The 22,647-nt window shown below is 40.4% G+C and overlaps 1 protein-coding gene across 5 annotated transcripts in view; it reads right to left on the bottom strand.

Annotated features, from left to right (window-relative positions):
- The window catches only part of ankrd50 (ankyrin repeat domain 50), a 31,415-nt gene extending 9,356 nt beyond the window's left edge, over positions 1 to 22,059 (bottom strand). The window contains exons 1-3 of one of the 5 annotated variants that reach the window (XM_058411676.1): positions 21,951 to 22,059; positions 18,630 to 19,431; positions 10,108 to 10,340 (exon numbers count right to left, since the gene is read on the bottom strand). In XM_058411676.1, the coding sequence (XP_058267659.1) occupies positions 10,108 to 10,340; positions 18,630 to 19,102 (706 nt within the window). In that variant the 5' untranslated portion in view covers positions 19,103 to 19,431; positions 21,951 to 22,059. Of the gene's footprint in view, positions 1 to 10,107; positions 10,341 to 18,629; positions 19,432 to 19,974; positions 21,693 to 21,817 lie in introns of those variants that run through there. The other 4 variants (XM_058411659.1, XM_058411667.1, XM_058411695.1 and 1 more) reach the window with 4 other exon arrangements.
- Between the last annotated feature and the right edge of the window lie 588 nt (positions 22,060 to 22,647).

Genomic DNA, 22,647 nt, shown 5'->3' with positions numbered 1-22,647 from the left:
GTTGGTCCCCCTTTTGCTGAATTGTCATGAACTGTGTATTCTGACCCCTTTCTATCAGAACCAGCATTAACTTCTTCAGCAATTTGAGCAACAGTAGCTTGTCTGTTGGATCGGATCACACGGGCCAGCCTTCGCTCCCCACGTGCATCAGTGAACCTTGGCCGCCCATGACCCTGTCTCCGGTTCACCACTGTTCCTTCCTTAGACCACTTTTGATAGATACTGACCACTGCAGACCGGGAACACCCCACAAGAGCTGCAGTTTTGGAGATGCTCTGATCCAGTCGTCTAGCCATCACAATTTGGCCCTTCGTCAAACTCGCTCAAATCCTTACGCTTGCCCATTTTTCCTGCTTCTAACACATCAACTTTGAGGGCAAAATGTTCACTTCCTGCCTAATATAATCCACCCATTAACAGGTGCCATGATGAGGAGATGGTCAGTGTTACTTACTTCACCTGTCACTGCTTATAATGTTATGCCTGACCGGTGTACATGCATTAACACCACTATACTACTAAACTCTTGCGTTTGATTGGTCAATTCTGTATAACAGCAGCTCTGACAGTAGTTCCATAATGCAGTCATTTTAATATAATTGCTTCTAAAGTAATCACTAATTCGCCACAAAGCGAATAAAGTTGATATGGTGAAATTCTTTGTCTTTAGCATTTCTCCAGTTTTAGCACTTTTTATAAAAAAAAAAGTTTTTTTTTCCTCAAACAACTGTGTTTCCAGTTTCTTGATACCAAACTTTGTTTTCTTCAGTAATTAAGAAGTAATGTTGATAGCATACTTAATGGCAAACTTGTTTCATGGATGTTTCACCAACGTTAAACGGCACTATAAATGAATAAATAGTATATTTTTTTCATATTCCTTCAGATTCTAATCAATGTTGTGGTACTGACAGGAATAAAACACTTAAAAATACTTGCTGTTATTAAATCTCACTGACCTGTCGTTGCATGTTTTCCTTTAACAGCATAATAAAAGTTTTTTTCTTTACATAATAAGGGCTAAGTAAAACCCTTAATCTTAGAGCTGAGATACAAGCTAAAATCTGACAAGTACTAGATACTTATCCTTATGAAAGTAATGTTTTTGAACACGAATTTATTAAAACGAGACAGCGGTGTTTTAATGAGCTGACGAACTGGAAACATACTAATGTGAAGTCCAGATGTGCGCACTACCGCCCTTGTTAAGTGAACTCTATATTAATAGTCTGGAATGAAAGAGTCCTGTTGTTTTCACACACCTGAGGACACAGTCATACAGACTGAGCCAGGTGAATCCAAAACACCGTGTCTGACTCACATGGTCAGAGATGAGGAGGACAATACGCGACTCATCCTACCACGTTCGTCCTCCTCAGTCGCTCACTGTACTACTGAATCATCAAACGTGAGCCGAGCTGTAATTATGCTCGACTCGCTCCGGGCTTTACATGACATCAGCTTACGTGCGGTGTGGTCTGTTCTGAAGGCATGAAGCCCACACGGGGGATGTTGAAAGGGGAACGCCCACGAGAGCCATCTGTAGGTTTGCTTCAAACTTCGTGGTGTTGAAAAGGAACGGGAGACCAAACTTTAAAATGTCGAGTTCACTGCACGGTTTTCAAAGTGATTGGGTCACGGTTGTGCTCACATTGCACGACTGTCTAGGGGAGTATTCAGTCTCTGGTGTGTTCACACTGCACGATGGATCGGCGACAGGAGGTTTCACACTGCATGACTTCGCAATGGGAAGAATCGCCGACAACTCAAACTGCGTTTCACAATAGGACGCACGCGAGAAGTGATAAAGAAATAACGCAAGATCACATGTGAGATCAGATTTCTTGCACAAGACTGGAAATGGAACCCTGTAAGAAGTTCTTGATCCAAATGGTCTGTGCGGGGAACAAGGACTGTGTGTTCTGTATAATTGAACAAATGAATCATTTTGCAATGTGCTGCTGCTCGATGCGGCTGGTCAAGCAAATGCTGATGCTATTGTACAGCTTATTTATTCTCATTGTTTTCCTTAAAAACCTATAAACTCTATTAAACTATGATATTGTGCTCCAACCGAAGCCATGCTCGCTGATATTGTGGTCTATAACTCCTCCCCGAACTTCCCACTGCCCTGCATCTCGCTCTCTCTCCGAGGTATTTTTCACTCAGAACTCCTTTCACACAGCAGGATTTTGATTGGCCGACAGATCCAGATATTTAGCATGCCAAATATTTCACGGGCATTGGCGACTCTGTCAGATCGCGTCTTTGGTAATTCACACTGCGTGATTGTCACCCGAGCCCCAATTTGCCTTCGATTTTTAGCATTCGTCTGCGATTTCGCAAAACCTTTCGGGGACTAAAAATCAGGGCTAAACAAGTGTAGTGTGAAATCGAATGCGTAGCCTGTGGGTCAAGGTCACGTTTAACGTAAAAAAAAAAACATAGTCTTGTGTTGCATTGTAGTACAGAGAATGAAAAAAAAGAAAAGAAAAAAAAGTAAACGACTTGAGTTGAAGGATCATATGTGTGAATGGAGATTTTCCTGGAAGGAGTCTCCAGTATCAGACTTAAAGCTGTTTTCGGACACAAGAAAAGTCTTCCATCTCAGGAATTCAATTAGACGCATAGCCTCTGTAACATAAGTGATCACAAAAACTGTTGTCTACGTTTGACGTTAACTGTGACTAATAAAAGTACAATATGTTTTTCTTTAAGCAACACAAAATAGTTGAGTGGTGTAAGAATGATGAAAAAGTTGTCCAGCCCACAATTTCTTCAAACATCACATCAATATTGTTCTCTTTGTTCATGCACCGAAGGATGTTCTCACAGATCATCACAAGGTTATGAGAAACAGCTCAGAAGCTGTCTTTTGCTATTAGTTGCTATTAGTAATTAAATATGTTATGCTTCATATGCCGATATTTTTAAGGCAAACTTTATTATCAATATTTTAAAATCGTTTCACTTACACCGTAGGCATAGACCTTACTCTGACCTTAATGAAAAATATAATAATAAAAAATAATAAAATAAAATTTATTATTTTTTTAATAATAAAAAAATATCTTGGCTCTTTTACACACACACACACACATATACACACGCACGCACACACACACACACACACACACACTGCTAGCAGCTGCTGTTCTGATTGGAATGAGAGATGGAGTTGTGTGTTCAGTCACACCTGCTGCTGTTTAGGCAAATGGATCCTCAGATTCTGTGCTACACACAGGCACTGTTCAACCCTCACAGTGATCAGATGACAAACTATAGACAGACGCTGTGTGTGTGTGTGTGTGTGTGTGTGTGCCATAAGGGATCTCAGTCTTGGATGTCAGGGTAGCATTTGGAAGCAGCAGCATCCCAAATGGACCTTGTTTTTCTCAATAAGCCATCTCAAGGCCATCAGAGCCAGAATGAAAACAGAAACATTATCTCTCTCTCTCTCTCTCTCTCTCTCACACACACACACACACACACAGTGTTCCTCCCTCCTCTTTCTAGCATCCGTTACACCCGAATACGTGGACAGACAGGAGAAAAAAAAAATCCACTTCTTTTTATTGTATCAGTTTCCGAAAGGTTCAAGAATCACTCTCCTCTAATGAGTCCTAAAGCTCCTCTGATTGGCTGAGATCATTCAAAACAAATCTACAAGTGCGTGTCAGGAATTCGGACATCACCAGCTAACCAGAGGACCAGATCTGATCTCTTATTGGTCAGAAGGTGTTGATTAATTTGCTAAAACGATTAATCTGACTACGTGCGTGTTGAAAGGAGTCTCCAGTAGCAGACAGATGTTAAGCTGCTTTCAGCACAGTGGGCTTTAATCCTTATGTGTGTGTATATATATATATATATATATATATATATATATATATATATATATATATATATACACACACTTCTAAATCAATCCTCACACTGTAACCATGGTAACAATTATCAAAAAAAAGATTTCGATCGTTTTAGCTTTGTTCTCAGAACGAAGCCAACCATTTTAAGTATGTAGAAAATGCCACGTATTTGAAGGTGATACCGTGAGATAAAACTGGGTTTAAGCATGTCTAAGAACAAAACAAAGGGAAGGAGAGCGAGCGAGAGAATCTAATATAAGAAGAGAAATATATATTGAGAGATTTATGAAGAGAGAAGAGACTGAGAACGACAGACAAAGAGAGAAAGAGACAGAGAAAGACTTTCGCGATGATTGAGAAAGAAACAGATTGAGAGAGAGGGTGATGAGAAGGAAGACAAGGCAAAGGAGCTGTGTGTGTGTGTGAGAGAGAGAGAGAGAGAGAGAGAGAGAGACTCACTGTACAGTATTGAGATGTTTCATTTTTTCACTCTTGCTGATGTAAGTGCAGTGAAACAGGACAGATTTGCTCACATAACCACAAACTCTGTCAGAAATTCTGTTGCAGAGCAATTTTTCACATCTTTCTCACTCACTCACACACACACACACACACCCACACCTCTTTCATCGTCCACATGTTTTATTTATCCCATATCCTATATTTTCCCCAACATTTATTTCTTTACAATGTGGTCGGTTTTATTCCAGCTGTCAATCAAGCTCCAAGTGGGCGGGATCATCTTGCATCACTGCGCTGTCTATGAGATATTATAAAAATGCTATGGATCATAAATACAGGCACTTTTGTAAATGCTTCAAGCAATCATGTTTACACCACACACACCCACACCCACACCCACCCACACACCACATCTCTTAAACTTTGTCTCATGCCATAACCAACATGTACGCTTAATCTCTTCACGTGAGCCCGGCGAGTCACGGTGGCACACAGTAATTCACGTAAACCTGGCAGTGTGTGGGATTTGCTCAGCAGTGCTAGACAAACACTTTGCTTAATCACTTGTTTTTCCACAGGTTTTGTGCTTGGCTTAAACACTAAATCCTTTTAATAAAAGCCCTTTGTACATGTGTGTGAGAGAGAGTGTGTGTGTGTGTGTGTGTGCGTGCAAAATGTGCTCCATTTCAGTCCAACAGTTCATGTCGAAGTAATTTTATCAGCACGACCATATGGAGTTTGGGATTTGCCAAAGCTCATAAATCAGTGTGTATCTTCAACGATCATGCGCGTGTGGATGATACAGTAATCGTCTTCACTGCTGTTTCCATTTACGCTCGAATTCAAAAGGTGTGTGTGCGTGTGTGTGTGTGTGCGTGTGCCAGCAATATGTCTGCAGCTCAACATATACCTGCACATTTATTCACCTAATGTGAGAGTGCCATGTAGCTTAAAACATCACCTTCTCTGTGACACACTGGTGCGCTTAATCTCATGCCAATACACTTTTATTCCATGCCAGTCACAACTAAAGCGTATTTGATAACCTGTTATTAAGAACGGGCGCTGGCATGCCTGACATAAGACCACAACGATTACTGCGGCATTACTGGCGCAACACCTCATGTACGTTTTTTTTTTCTTTTCTTTTAAATTTCCAACTGCATGGGCTAATTCCATTAAGTCTAAAATCTACCTTAGCTTCTCTTCCCTCACTAGTCTAATACAATACCTGGTTTAGTTTTGTTCACACTACATTTGAATTTTTTAAATCTTTGTACCAGATGCCAAAAAAAATGGAATGTGCGCTTGTCAGCATTTTGTTCAGAACTGAATGTCTTTATCATGTCAGACTCCACAGTGGTGGTTAATATGAAGCTCATTCACCAATCAGTCTGTGTATTCTGACACCTTTCTATCAGATCCAGCATTAACTTCTTCAGCAATCTGTTGGATCTGACCAGACGGACCAGCCTTCACTCCCCACGTGGATCAATGAGACTTGGCCGCCCATGACCCTGTCGCCGGTTCACCACTGATCCTTTTTTGGACCACTTCTGATAGATACTGACCACTGTAGACCGGGAACACCCCACAAGAGCTGCAGTTTTGGAGATGCTCTGATCCAGTCGTCTAGCCATCGCAATTTGGCCCTTCGCTCTCAAAACTACACTTGCCCATTTTTCCTGCTTCTAACACATCAACTTTGAGGACAAAATGTTCACTTGCTGCCTCTAATATATCCCACCCACTAACAGGTGCCAGGATGAGGAGATCATCAGTGTTATTCACGTCACCTGGTCATAATGTTATGGCTGATTGATGTATATAAGTAGACTAAAAAATTTGTAGGTTTTCATGTTTCAAGTATTTCTGTTGAAAATCGGTTATTTTTTTCCCTCACATTAATGTTTCTATCTTCAGAAGTAAACGATGATAACAAACCCATTTCTGCTTTCCAAACAGCTAAAATTGATCATCAACCGCTAACACTCTGTGTAAGGTTATCCAACAGAGAGAGAGGAAAAACACACTGAAAGCCAGCAGACTCCTGAATCGTTTTCTATCAGACTCGCGAGTGACGATAAAAAGAATTCATCTCTTTGTACTGATTGGAAATGTCAGATAAGTCGATTCCAGTCTGCTGCTTAGGAAAATTGCAGGTTTTGGCACAGGAGTGTAAAAGATGTCGACAATTTGTGGTATAACTACATGCACACGTTTTGCTGATCAAAACCGATGAGTTGCTTTTGAGTGAAACAGAAGGTAGAAAGTGCTAGAAGGAACCATGGTGAGGACCTAGTGGCGTTTCTTTCTCCAACTATTTTCCTTGGTAGAAATAAATAAATACATACATACATACATACATACATACATACATACATACATACATACATACATAAATAAATAAATAAATAAATAAATATTTGTGTCAAATAAATATTGAATCAAACATGACTCAACAAGACAGTGTGATGAGTCCTGACATGAACTGAAGTTACCTTCCGGAAGTTTCTCAATAACCTTCTTCAGCATCGTGGAGTGTTATATCATTTCTTAGTCGTTTAATTTTTTCTTTTTTATCGAAATCTAGCATGTTTTGTCCTTTTAATGTTGTCTTTTATCACTTACGCTGTCGCAGCTCTAAACACCTGTCCCTTCACCAGCCCTTTATTTTTTTTGAAGTTAATAAGACACAATAATGCTGTGTGTGTGTGTGTATGTGTGTACAGAGCCCTGTAATTTACCTGGTCATTAGGCGACTCATTTTAAATAACAGTATTTTAGGCATTAGTCTTACACAAAAAGCCATGTAGACGTGCACATAGGCAAGCACACACACACACACACAATGGATTGCATCTGTCATCACAGATCCATTACAGGGTACAAATGCATGATGGGATATGAGGGCTATAATATTACCTATCACACACACACACACACACACACAGAGAAAGAGAGAGAGAGAGAGAGAGAGAGAGAAAGAACTAAAAAAGAAAATAACGAAGGAATGAAAAGTAAATTGGAGGCCTATCGTAATCAGAAGACCGAACCGTTTATGAGAGAGTTTGGAAAAAAGAGGGAAAAAAAAAGACGAGATGGACGAGATAGAGAAAAGATAGAGAGAAGCCAAAGTTTAAAAGAAACAGATAAAAAAAAAAGGGAAAACAAAATGTAAAAAAAAAGGAAAGGAAAGGAAAGATAGATCAATAGATCTAGAAAAAAAAACAAGTCAGAGATAGACAGAGATAGATAATTAAATAAAAAAAAGTGAGCAAATAGGAACGAAAGTAAATAATTACCAAAATAAAGAAGAAAATTAATAAATAAGTGAATAAATAAGCAGATAGATAGATAGATAGATAGATAGATAGATAGATAGATAGATAGATCAAATAAATAATTAAAAAATAATGAAGAAATTAAAGAAATAAATAGATAGATAGATCCCACCCACTAACAGGTGCCATGATGAGGAGATAATCAGAGGTAATCACTTCACCTGTCAGTGGCCAGAATGTTATGCCTGATTGGTGTACACTGATCAGTATGGCACAGTACATGATTTCGTATTCAGCCTTATACATTAATCAAAACATATTAAAAGCAACAAATTCCACAGAGAACCAGTTACTGTAATTATTCACCAAATAGTGACTGGGAAAAGTCTGATGCTTAAGAGAAGGAGGATGAGGAGGATGAGGAGGAATGGTACAGAGTGTACAGTGTGTTACACACACACACAATTTCTGATCCTCTATTCATACTGTACACACTGTACATATTCGCCCCCTCTCTCTTTATGACCCATATGACTTTAGACAAGTTAACAATTACACACACACACACACACACACACGGTATAAGAAGAGACACAGCAATTATGTATGAAGTGTTTGAGCTGTGGGCTGCAGCGTTCTCGTAAACGCTAACTGCTGCAGGGGAATCACACTTGAGTCACTTCTCCACACACTGACACACACACACACAGACACACACAGACACACACAGACACACACAGACACACACACTTTATAATTGGACATCAGGTCAGTTAAATGCTAATATGGTGAAATAATTTTCAGTGGCTGTGTGTGCATCCTGACTAACATTTGGATTTGGGAGCCCTGACTGATCCTGTAGCTTAGTGTGTGAGCACACACACACACACCCTATATTACAGGCCTAAGGCATCTGCTATGGAAACTATAGTGCGTCTGAGCCTCTTACTGTCTCTGACTGAGAGTGAGAGAGATATAGAGAGAGAGAGAGAGAGAGAGAGAGAGAGAGAGAGAGAGAGAGAGAGAGAGAGAGATGCCCAATAAACCTGTGCTGCTTTCTGGTTAGAGCTGAAAGATAACCCTCTTTGTCAGGACGTCTTGTTCCCAAATTAAAACAGATGTCAAAGAGAACGTGTAAAGAATCACATGTAACAGGAAACTATCAGTGTTGTTTCATTCAGCTGTAACTCATTTCATTTGACAGTATCGCTGACTCACAGCATCGCTGTGCGTGAAATACAGTACGACAAATTGGCAAGTGAGAATGTTATTTCTACGGATTTTGGGCAGGGATGAAAACATTAGCGGCGTTTAAATAAATAAATAACTTAAAAACACCTTAACCTTGATTTTCGCAATCTTCTTTGCTTTTACTCAGTAGAAATACATAACAGCACTATTACTAATGTCAGCTCTAATGCCCCCCTCCTCACACACACACACACACACACACACACAGACGTAGATACTCAAACTGCACTATGTATGTATGGCCACATACTTGTATGACAACCACATTAATTACAACCAACATACACACGCACACACACACACTGCATGATAAATGTGAGTCTAGATGCCTGACAACCAAATAAATTACAGCTAAGGCATTTAATGGACATACACACTCTCTCTCACACACACATACACACACATTTTTAGACCAGTTTGACCTCGTTTCCTTGTCCATTCACAGTGTATAATCAACCCGTCGATCGAGCTCTGTGGATGTGCGTGTGTGGAAAATCAGTGCTAATTTGAAAACCAATAGAACAGCGATCAATACACACACACACACACAAAACCATAGCCACAAACTATATAACTAATTCAAAGCCTGAGTCCAAGTGAAGGAGGTGTGGCCTTTGAACCTGTCACTCCCAGTGAAGGAGGCATGGCCTCTGAACCTGTCAGAAGGAGGTGTGGCCTTTGAACCTGTCAGTCCAAGTAAAGGAGGCGTGGCATTTGAATCTATCACTCCCAGTGAAGGAGGCGTGGCCTCTGAACCTGTCAGTCTCAGTGAAGGAGGTGTGGCCTTTGAACCTGTTAATCCAAGTAAAGGAGGCGTGGCATTTGAACCTGTCACTCCCAGTGAAGGAGGCATGGCCTCTGAACCTGTCAGTCTCAGTGAAGGAGGTGTGGCCTTTGAACCTGTCAATCCAAGTATAGGAGGCATGGCATTTGAACCTTTCAGTCTCAGTGAAAGAGGCGTGGCATTTGAACCTGTCTGTCCCAGAGAATGAGGCGTGGCCTTTGAATCTGTCAGTCCCAGTAAAGGAGGTGTGGCCTTTGAACCTGTCAGTCCCAGTGAAAGAGGCGTGCCCTTTGAACCTGTCAGTCCCAGTAAAGGAGGTGTGGATTTTGAACCTGTCAGTCTCAGTAAAAGAGGAGTGGCCTTTGAACATGTCATTCCCGGTTAAGAGGGCGTGGCCTCTTTTTGTTGTTGTTACCTGGCTGTGATTAGTGGGATGTATTAGTGGTAGTTAGCATACCTGTAAAAAGCTTGGTGATGTTTTTGTTCTGTCGCCGGGCGGAGCAGATGAGGAGGAGCCATGGTGGGAGGAGTTCATGGTGGGAGGACAGAAGCTCGCCGATGCTGCGTGGGTTCAAGGGGCCGGAGCTGGACTCTGTCCCTCCACCTTTCATTCCCTCGTCTATGGAGTCGACAAGCAAAAACAGAGCCTGAGGAGGAGGAGCGCAGCTCAAAAGCGGCAGCAGCACACACCTGAGAGAGAGAGAGAGAGAGAGAGAGAGAGAGACTCATAAGTCAGCTCTTAATGCTGCAGAGGGGTTTTTTTTGGACAAATTAGCATATTAGCATTTCCATCATGGCCATTTTCTCTGAATGTTTTTTTTTTTATGGAAAAACATAGCTACTTACATAACAAACTTTTTGTGAATTTCCCTCAGGGATTAAAGCCAGCTAGCTGAAGAGCTATCTATCGCTACTCCATCAGCAACTTAGCAGTGTTTTAATAACTTGTCTAGGAAAATCTTAGCTAGATTGAGCTAGTAATCCAAGTGAAAAATTCGTTTTCACTTCCCGTGAATATGATGAGCACCTTGTTGAAGCATTAGCATTAGTTAGAACTTGCTTTCCAAAGTCTAAATTGATTCTCAGCCACTGAAAAAAAAAATCTGTATTAAAGTACACTATGAATCCTGAGCAATGCTCCAAAAGCTTTTAAGGAGATCACTGGTGTGTTCTTCCTAACGTTTGGGTTTAGTTTCCCCATCAGTGTCTCAATACACACAGAGATGTCTCTTCCGTCCTATAAAATGATATTCTTCGGTGTATCAAATAGTGACATTTCACAGCACTGTCCCATAAAACTGGTCTCTTTCCTGTTGGTCCTGTTTGTGTTGTAACTTGAAGGTTGTTTATTATAACAGTTGTATGACAAAAGGTGTGGATGCTCCACATGAACGCATATATAAGCGCTGTCATGGTGAGCCTGTAAGGAGATGTTTATTTAGCATGTTTGGAAGGAGTCTCCAGTGTCAGTGCTGTGTAACAAATTAAGATACACGCGATAAGTTTTCTGACACAAGAACACGTGCTGTCTGTAACAGTAACCCCGCTTCGCCACACCGTGATTATTTTCATATAACGGCGTGTCTCGTCCTGTTTTAGCCCTTACGCATGCTATAATTCGCTTCATTGAGTTCAGAGGCAGGACAAACCTGTAGCTCTGAATGAGGAACATGCTTCAACTTCTCTCTCACTCTCTCAATCTTCCTGTCCTTGGATATATTGATGGGTGTGAGATGAGTGCTGACTCAGTGGTGCATGTGGGACAGGATGTAATCAGTAACTAACTCTACTTCTATTCTCAGAGGGACAGTGAGAGATGGATCAGCAGAACGCCGGTTAGTAAAGATGTTCAGCGTACATGTAGGCACTCTGTCCTAGTTTATTTGATTTACGCACTTATCTTTCCGATTGTACCAGTACAACCAGTCAGAGGAGTCCAATGGAAAGTCTTGAAAAAGAAAAATCTGGAAAGGTTTGGGGATGTATTAATGTTATATATTTTTTTAGTCTCTCTCTCTCTCTCCACTTCTATTAACCTCATCTATCTCTCATTCCTAAATAAATAAACTAATTGCTGAAATTGTGTCTCTCTGGCAACCGGGAACTTTTTCCCGGTTTTAATTTCAGTATTTGTGTCTCTTTTTAATCTTTTAAATAAGCAACAAATCACATTGAGAGGTTGATCCTCATCCCCTATAGCCACCCAGTGCACACACACACACACACACACACACACACACACACACACATATATGCTGAGTCAACTCAACCCTGACAAAGAGACAAACACAGAAACACAATGAGAGTTGGTTTTGTCAGCGTTGTGCTGTTTACATGTTTTAGTTCACACGTTCCGTCACCTTATGGCTGCTACGGCAACGGTGCGAAGAAAATAGATGGTCGCTGAGAACGAGAGAGAGACCGAGAGCGAGAAAGGGATAGAAATGAATAGATATAGATAGCGAGACAAATAAAAAGTGAGATGAGAATATGAAACGAAACGCAGAGTGGAAGAGAGTCCAAAAATAAAGAGAGAGAGAGAGAGAGAGAGAGAAGTGAAGTGAAGTGAAGAATTGATGAGGAAGAGGATGAAGAACGAACAGCAGAGAGAGACGGACAGAGCTTCCTGCATCCTTTTATCCTTCCTTAGCACATGCCTCTCTTCTCTATCCTTCTCTCTTTCTTTCCATCATCATTTCTCTTTTCAGCCTCTCCCTCGTTTTCCCTCACCACCAGCTCTAAATGACAGACTGCAGTGTAATGCTGGGGCTGTTCTAATGCTCTCTCTCTCTCTCTCCCCCTCAGTCGAGCTCCCTGTCTCTCTCTCATTCCTCCTACTCAGTGGAAAAATCTTCAAAGGCATCGATTACACTTGATCCCATTCAACTACGTGGCATTCAGAAGCAAACGACACACAGATATAACCAGCACACACACACATACACACACACACACACACTGTTTACTGGTTTATACACCTACCTAGGTCATCGCACAAGAACATTACACAACAAATTCAGCACTTGGGATGATACGAGTCACTAGTCATTGTTTCCAGTGATTTTAATGATTCGACTGTTATGCCACAGTACCACGAGTACCAAACAGAGCCTTTGCATGAAACTAGGAATAAGTGCACTTCATCAATTTGTCAAATGCAATCGGCATGGGTGTCACAACCCAGTTCTAATAGCTTTTCTATTGAATAGGCAGACTTCAGCAGTGTCCGATAACATTCTCGCTCGAGTACGACAGAAGAGCCGGAAAGTTCTTTGTGGTCGTCTGCTTCGTCTCCTCACGTCAATGCAAACGTCGAGTCAAAGCTCTTACTGCGGGTTCTCTTCTTTTTTCTTTTACATTAAGAGTGATTAGAAATATAAAAGTCAACATTAGTAAACAAGAAAAGTAGCAAGGAAGCAAAAATAACAAAAAGGATTGTTGGCTCTGTCAAATTCGAACCCAATCTATTGTCAAGACATTTTACAAGCTTGATAAAATAATTATAAGGTCTTTTCACACTACCCTTGATCCTGGGATATAAACCCTGCCTAGAGCAACATTTCACACTTGTAATTTTGTGCTCCCGGGAACACAAAGAACCTTATAGAACCATGCTCTGAAGCTTCTGCAGTGTTTACCCATCATTGAGGTGTAAAATGATGTGCTGTTCGAATTGCTTAGCAACAGACGCTAATTCATTGTACATTGTACATCGTGCTTTGTACCGTCACAGAACCCCCACGTGTTGTTTATACAGTCTCATATAGTACAAAGTTTTTCTTTCCTTTGGGTTTGAATCCCGGGTTCGAACAGGCAGGGGTCTTTCTGTGTGGAGTTTGCATGTTCTCCCCGTGCCTGCATGGGTTTACTCTGGGTTCTCTGGTTTCCTCCCACAGTCCAAAAACATGTACATTAGGTTGATTGGTAATTCTAAATTGCCCATAGAAGTGAATGTGTGTGTGTGGTTGTCTGTCTATATATGTGGCCCTGTGATGGACTGGTGACCTTAACAGGGTGCACCCCTGCCTTTCACCCAATGTGTGCTGGGATAGGCTCCAGAAGATCCCTGTGACCCTAATTAGGAATAAAGCAGGTATAGAAAATGGATGGAAGATAAAATGTAAGTTACTCTGAGAGTGTTCTATTGCTCTTACACCACCACAGCAATTTGCCAATGCTTCCAAATATTTATTTATTACAGAACATCATAATGTTTAATCCATATTCAGCTACATTACCTTCCCGTGACTGAAAATGTCTCTGCTTTACCTCATACTGTTGGTGATACTAGAGACTCCTTCCACATATACATACATTTTAAACATATTTATGCATTTATGTATTGTGTCCACTATACAAGTCCCTGTGTTACTATAGAAACCATGTTACTATAGTAACAATTACATACTACAACAAGTGCATTAAAATAAACCTATGGACAAAAATTCTGTCAGAGCTGCTGTTATAGAAAACAAATCAACACGTTCTAAATGGTCAGGACTGAACGGTCAGAATTCAGTAGTGTCTTGACGTAATACTTCAATCAAGATAATTTCCTTAGAAACAGCACTGGGAAAAAGGACAGACAAGGTTCTTGTCCGGTCCTGCACTATAACCTTAACACACATGTTGGTTCTACACAACTTAGCGTAAACAAAACAAACAGCACTGTAGGAACCTGTGATCGGAATGACAAAAAATCCTTTGCGTGTGAACGCAGCCTGCTGAGGGATGTCGACCGTGACGGGCGCCATATTTGGACAGAAATCCACACATTTGCTGCACAGATGCTTAGAAAACCTCTTTTCCACACATTAAGAGTAGAAAACCTGGTAATATTCAGATATTCGGTCATGGCAGTAAAACACAATCTAGATCTCTGTAGTGTGTGTGTGTGTGTGTGTGAGAGAGAGAAAGAGAGTGTGCACGTAAAACAACTTTCAATGCAGTAAAGCTGTGAAGTCAAACATTAACACAGCAGACTAAACACTTTAAGACAGCCTGCGAATGAACCAAAACAAAAGCCTGCCGTTGTTTGAAAAACACGGACAAGACTTTGAACATGTGCTTATTTGTCCGTTCGATCTAGGCTAACACGCACCGAAAGTGCAAATAAAACTTTTCAAACCTACACGATGAACTTTGAAGATGCTCGCAGCCGGTGTTTATAGCGTCTCTTCAGACTGAGGTGATGACAGACGGTTATTTCTAAAGGGATCGACTGTTAGACAGATCACGTGTGCTCTGCTGTCTTCGCTCCTAGTGGTAGTCGCTGCTCCCTATTTGCATAAAGTTCGACTTTTCTCAACTTCGTTGGAGAAACCCAAGTCTAGTCGCTAACGGTCGCACATGTCGCCAAGTAACCAACATTTACATTTATGGTTCTTGTGATTTGTACTAAACCTGTAATTTTTTTTTTTTTTTTTACTTCTAATCATTCTAACTATAACAGGATGTTAATCTTTAATTTATTTACGTATACTTTGTATTTTTTCAGAAAATAAATAAATAAATAAATAAAAATAAGCAACCCTATGAAACGCATCATGAGGAATTTTGTCAAAATTCCTTATAGAATTTCTGTCATATTGTCCTCTCCTTCTAACAAACTGGAACTAATCTTCTAAAATCTCAATTAATTCAATTGAGAATCCCTTGCTTGTGATTTCCTCAGACAGCGAGGTAAAGAGAGCGAGGTATACACTGTAGTCGTGCTCGTGTTCGGATGAACTGTACCAGCTGGCAGATGGTTTTATCAGGAGCCGTTTGGTTCAAGGACAGAGGAGCAGACATCATGTCTACCAAAACACACACACACACACACACGCTCAGACTAAATACCAGCAACCCCAATTACAGCAGGGTCGAAAGCTCTGAGTACACAACCAAGAATGAGTTTAACTTCACCTGTTATAATACACTAATCCTGTAATAAAACTGAGTCTCAAGCAATATATTTTATTTTTACAGGAGTGAGGATTTGCAGGATACAGTAAACTGCTCTAGTAGTAACATTTCATTACACTTATACGGCTTATAATGTTAACGCAGTGTAATAACTATAAAATAAAATATAATAAAACGAGGAAGAGATACCTAAACACAGGAAAGAACATAAAGAAAATGAACTTATCTAATAAACAAAATCTATTTGGTGATTGTTTATAGTTTGTTGCAGCTTATAAGCTTTTTATTTCGTATTTATTCATTCGTACGCTCTTTTCTTGTTTCGCCGATCTGATCTGCCGCAGCTTTCGCCTTGCCGCTGTGTGTTGATAAAAAATACACCTTTATATCATTAGTGTGGATTAATGGTGCAGACAACAGTAGTGCATTCAGACTTTTGGACCTTTGAGTGTGACCTAGACAGCGTCAGATCTAATTTATGGGGGTCTAATAGAGAGGAAATATTACAGTTTAACACACATACTCACTCTCAGACATACACATCACTACACACTTGTTCCCACACCCATTGGCACAGAATCATGAACAGCTGAAGCATCTGCCGTTAGAACCGTCTGCACCGACCTATCCACAATCAAGCGCATTATCACAATCAGTCTGATTATTAAGCTAATAAAAATCATTAGCATCTGAACTAGCTCTAATGACATGGTGGAGCTTGTTTCCTCTTGCTTCCTTACTTATTTGAGAGAGTGAGGCTATAGAGGGTGGAGGCAACATAAGGCATTATGAAAACATTTCCTTCTGCCCGTTTTTCTAGCAATCATTGATGGCTAATGTTACTCTAATGTTCGCTGACATCAGTGACATCGTGAAGGCGAATTCAAAGTTGGGGGAATCCCCAATTACTAGCCCACGGCCTGACCCTGCTGTAATACAACCGCCTCTTCTCATAACTTAACAATAAAGTGCGTGTTTCGAATTAGCTTCACAGCTAGCCATATCTAATCTGAAACTGTTTATTACTACTATTTCTGTTTAGTACGTTACTAAGTTTGACAGTTCTGTCTACAATGGGTTTTATTTTTATTCTTTTTAAAGGGCATACACACTGGTGCTTCATTTTATCAAAACAAGTTTAGCTGCATTCATGCTAGCAATGTACCTCAGGAATACAAGCACTATTGAAAAAAATGTTAAAATCTCTTTCCTCAACTTTTTATTCTGATAATAACATTTAATACATTATTAATATTTACATTTCTTGTCAGGCACTGGTACATCTGCACTCTTGCTAGTAATATATATGTCAAGAGCTACTTATAGCTTCATCTTAACCTTCAAGAGTTAGCAATATCTAAACTGAAACCTGTTTCCTCAGATCACTGTTTATAATTTTGTCTATAATAATGTATAATGGGACAAAACTGACCTAAGATCAGTGTTTATATTCTTGCCTATATTAATATATAATGGGACAAAACTGACCTCAGATCAGTATTTATAATTTTGCTTATATTAATGTATAATGAGACAAAACTGACCTCAGATCAGTGTTTATAATTTTGCCTATATTGATGTATAATGGGACAAAACTGAGCTCAGATCAGTGGGTAAAATTTTTGAGGTTTTTCCAATTTCTGATACTACGAATATCATTTAATACATTACTAATTGACAGTTTTCTCCACAATGTTTTTATTTTTATTTTTTCTTCTTCATTTTATCAATACAAGTACAGCCACACTCATGCTAGGAATTTACCTCAGGAGTACAAGTGCTACTTAAAACATGCTGCCTCACTAGGACAAAATACAGAATAAAACATGACAAAATGAATACACAACCGAGTCAAGAATTCAGCGAGATGTTCAGGAATTCAAGATATGTGGTAAAATATTATATAAAACGACGATGAACACAAACCAGTTATCTAGTACAAGCCTAACACTTCTCTTCCAAAGTCTCTGGTTTCAACTGGAGAGTGGGCGTCTTTGCATTTGGACATTTTCAAGTGACCATGTTTTGGCAACGTGCCAGATGAATCAATAACTCTGTTGACCATTTACTCTACTATCCCCTCCTGTGGAAGTGTGTGTGTGTTAAGTGACACCAGATGCTCGGACAAAGGGGTGTGTGTGTGTGTGTGCTTTCTGTAGCACATTCCAGTCCGAGGTACTCCAGCTGACCCAGTGCTCCAAAACAAGTCATGCGAGCTCTTTGTGCGAGTGTGTGTGCGTGTGTGTGTTCAAATAGTCCAGACCAGGTCAGCTAGCATAACTTGACTCCTGATCTAAGCTCAGTAGTATATATTTAGCTGATACGTTACTATCACACATGTATGAACTGGGCGGTTTATTGTGTAATGAAATACAGCGGTAATCTTAGCTATCTCTAACATGCCGCTACAGTTATTTTTGAGTTTAGCGTCTCTGTGCGCTGTCAGGCTTGAGTGGGTTGAGTTATGTACAGAGGTATCTCATATGCTACCTGCAAACTGCTAAGAAAGTTATGTTCCTTATTTTTTTTTCTCTCCATTGTGAGCTTGTTAGCATGAAGTCTAATCAAAACAAGAGTATACCCTATATTGCTTTTAAATTGTGAGAGGCTAGTTAGATTTCCATCCACCTACTAGCTTACATACGGTGCCTGCATTAGCTATTAGTATGTTATTAGACCAATACCAGTCTCATGCTTTGGATACTGTTCTGGTCACAAGCTTCAGGATCGTTAAGGCTGTAAATCTGGTGGACACTTCGGACTATAAGACCTTTTTTACACTTGTCTGGAGCTTATTATTAATATCATGTAATCCTTGTTGACTTCCTTGCAATTTGAAGGCAGTGCCTATATCACATGGCCGTTGCATAGTAAGGGTATAACAGGTAGTTTTATAATTATTCATACTAGTCATGCCAGCCTATTCATTTCCCCTTACATTCACAAAGTGTGTAAGCCTCATTTCACATGGTTGGCACTTGCTGTACAAGAAAAAAAAGTATGACGTGTTTGACTGACGTTTCTTTAGACGGTTGCTGAACGATCGCAGTGTGTGCGTATTTTCATACTCACCTTTTAAACGCCTCACTCGGGTTCCTCTCACACTCTCCAGGCTTCAGCGCGTTCTGGATGGCAGAGTCACGAATTTTCTCCTCGTACTGTGGTACGAGCCCGCTTCTGCAGATTTGTGTCACCAGGCCACGTATGAACCCGCTCACGCACACCGTGTCAGAATCGTCGGCGCGGCAGAAGTGAAATGCGAGGCAGAATTGGCTTAAACCGCGATGATTGCCGTGCTGCGAGCTTGGCCACAGCAGCTCCGTGCAAAGTGCTGTTTTGCCGCTTCCCGGTCCTCCAACCAGCAAAACGCCCCATGATCCTGATTTCCCTGCACCTGATGAGGTGCCACCACCCGAGACAGGTGCACCTTCCCTTCCTGGGCCGCAGGAAGTGCCAGTCTTCTCCTGGAGGCAGTGCTGGATCTTGTGGAAAACCCACTCTCGGCAGTAGAAGCGCTTTCCCTGCAGTAAACTCGTCTGAGCCATGGTAACGGATTTATGGCTAGCTATGCACACACCAAGCCATTGCGCCAGACATGCAGGCTTCGAGGACGCATCGGGTTATTCAGTGATGGTGCTTCTTAAAAAAAAGAAGACAAAATCACATCAGAGGAATTGAAATGGCTCAGAAGAGGGCAGGTTGTTGCAGGTTCAGCCTACGGTGCAGATGTCCCAGATTTCCCATTCGTATAGCATGTTGAGTAAACGTTCACATTTGATTTTATTATTGTTTTATTGTAGGTATCTTTTAATATCCAGTTCCTGGAGGGTTCATAGTGTCCATCCCATGAGTCAATTCACTGATGCCTTTCTGTCTGAAAAAGAAAATCAGAAAGCTTTAGTGCAATCACAGAAATGGATTCAGAATGAAACAAATGTCCTAAACAATTTAAGCTTTAAGTGATTACATTAGTGTACATCTTAATCTTTACATTCATTATACATTATCCTTTCTTGAACTGTCCATACACGTCAACTGTTTATTCACAACCCTTGCTAACTGCGAGGTAACATGTTACATGCCAATAAAAGAGACAGTAGTAGTAAGAGTGTAATCAACAGCTTGTCATATAGCATGCTAGCTAGCTATAATAACCAGTTCATTAGCACTTATTAGCAACTAATACCGTAGCTAAATGTAATGCCAAGAAAGTTTACGTAATGTTAAACAAATTAGCACACTAGCTATTTGGCTAGCTAGTTAGCATAGCGGTATTTAAATGTGTGTTTTCACCTCGGCACACATAAATGCAAATACATGAAAATGCACCACAGTGGATCAATATGTAAATACTATACTACATTAATACTACAAACACTGAGATATATACACCGACCAGGCATTTCATTATGACCACCTGCCTAATATTGTGTTGGTCCCCCTTTTGCTGCCAAAACAGCCCTGACCCGTCGTGCACTGTGTATTCTGACACCTCAGAACCAGAACTAACGTCTTCAGCAATTTGAGCAACAGTAGCTCGTCTGTTGGATCGGATCACACGGGCCAGCCTTCACTCCCCACGTGCATCAATGAGCCTTGGCCGCCCATGAAACTGTCACCGGATCACCACTGTTCCTTCCTTGGTCCACTTTTGATAGATACTGACCACTGCAGACCGGGAACACCCCACAAGAGCTGCAGTTTTGGAGATGCTCTGATTCAGTCATCTAGCCATCACAGTTCGGCCCTTCGTCAAACTCGCTCAAATCCTTATGCTTGCCCATTTTTCCTGCTTCTAACACATCAACGCACGACAAAATGTTCACTTGCTCCCTCTAATATATCCCACCCACTAACAGGTGCCATGATGAGATCATCAGTCTTATTCACTTCACCTGTCAGTGCTTGCTCGTATGTTATGTAATTTTTAGTACACTACACTAATATTATGGACACTTGTACCTGCTGCTATATGATCACACCGATACAATACAATGACACTCTGATACTTGCTTATACACCAATACTACAAATACTCCAATACTTTAATACAATGTAACAGTATTAAGACATTGTCTGAGGTATTTATGCATCAATACAACGGATCAACTACATCGAACTAATACTCTACATTGATACTACAATATTATGACACATCTGTATCAATACATTGAGACGACAAGACTCTGATCAATACATCAATACTACAGACACTTTCATATACAGCAATACTGACACGATACTGAATACTGGGGCGGTGGTAGCTCAAATGGTTAAGGCTCTGGGTCATTGAACGGAAAAGCAAGGTTCGGGCCCCAGCACTGCCAAGCTGCCACCGTTGGGCCCTTGGGCAAGGCCCCTGACCCACCCTGCTGCAGGGGCGCTGCTTCAAGGCTGACCCTGCGCTCTGACCCCAACCCCCAAGGATGGGATATGCGAAGAAAGAATTTCGCTGTGCCGTAATGTATATGTGACACACAAAGACAACTTAACTTAAGACACATGAGACATGGATACTACACAGTACGACGCTTCTCAGCTATACTGATACTACAACACTAAAGCACAATGATAGTCTAAAACTGGATCAATACACCAGTACTACAAATATACCACACTACCACTACCTTGATACCAGACCAACACAACAGGCACATGCCAAACCCATACAGCACGAGAAACAATACTCTTGACAGTCGGAAACATTTGTAACTGTACCTAATGTGCAATCACACGTGTTATGAATGTCTAAGAGCCTCATTGTGCCTAAGATTCATTTCCTATCGATCATGCACATCGATCATTTCGATAACCGCGGCGCCTTCGCAGAAATCACCATCGAAATCTATTCCTTTCACGAAGAAGTTAAGGCAAGTTATTAAGACAGATCGCTTTCTAGACAAATGGACATTGTTTTGTTTTTTTTGTTTGTTTAACCCTCGAGCAGTTTTCTAGAGCAGAAGAGAAATGTTTATTATGTTTGCAGCTCCTTACTGTAACGTGAACAGATCCCGCATATATATGTGCAAAAGGCTTTTATAAACAAACACAACAGTCAGTGCTGCATGTCTCATTATTTTTTTTACTAGCATTAAAAATAAAATAAAAAATAATCTAACTTCAGTCTAATATGCACGAGCAGATCCCCCCCCCCACTCTTCTAATTTTAATGCTCTTGCTCTGCAATTTTTTCTTTCTGAGCTCAAATGACCGACGCTTTTTTCCTTCTTCTTCTTCTTCTTCTTCTTTCTCTCTCTCACCTCTCACTCACTCACTCCTGCTTAAAAATGCAGACGAGATGATTTCAAATATCCAAATCCGGAAAAAAATGATATCCGTCGTTATTTGTTAGTGCAAATAAAAAATAAAATAAAAAAATAAACAAACACCGACTCTTATTTGTTCATATCTTGCGTTTCGCCCCCGCTCGGTTATAGTTGCTCCGCTCTTTTCTTCCAGCGGGACACCGGAGCGCTCGCGCATACAAAACAGACACCGAGAGTGGACTGCTCAGCGGTGTTGCCAGATCCTCGCCTAAACTACCTTTTTTTTTTTTTTTTAAATATTTTAACCTACTTTTGAACCCGCTCTCAGTTATGTGCATGTGTTTTATTGGATGAAGCGGTCTACTCATACACTATCCTGTATGACATTAAATGTATATATCAACTTTATACATTAACCTACATCCAGTGTTATGTATTCTATTCATTGTGTTTGAGTTAAACGAATTAGTGTTACAAATGAATGAGATTTCTGTACATCCTTTTGAATCAATCTGCTATTTAATAATATAATTAAAATCTAAAATGCACAAGTATATATTTAAATTGCGGGCTTAGTCTCTCTTTCTCTCTCTTTTTTTTCCTTTTTTTTGGCTAAAATCGGAATTTCCATGCGAACCTGGCAACCCTGAATACAACGTCACTGCTGAAGCCGGAAGGAAACTCCCAAATCGGAAAGCGAATAAGGTTGCTTGAATTCAAATTTGATTCACGAACCAGAAAGCTCCAGAGAAAGCCAAAAAGAAGGCATAATCAAATATGATCAGGACATATATAGATCGTTTTTTATTTACGATTTCTTATTA

Source organism: Hemibagrus wyckioides, linkage group LG02 (assembly GCF_019097595.1).
Source record: "Hemibagrus wyckioides isolate EC202008001 linkage group LG02, SWU_Hwy_1.0, whole genome shotgun sequence".
NCBI classification, from domain to species: domain Eukaryota; kingdom Metazoa; phylum Chordata; class Actinopteri; order Siluriformes; family Bagridae; genus Hemibagrus; species Hemibagrus wyckioides.
Note: the sequence above shows the minus strand (reverse complement) of the source record. Positions and strands in the feature narration are given on the sequence as shown.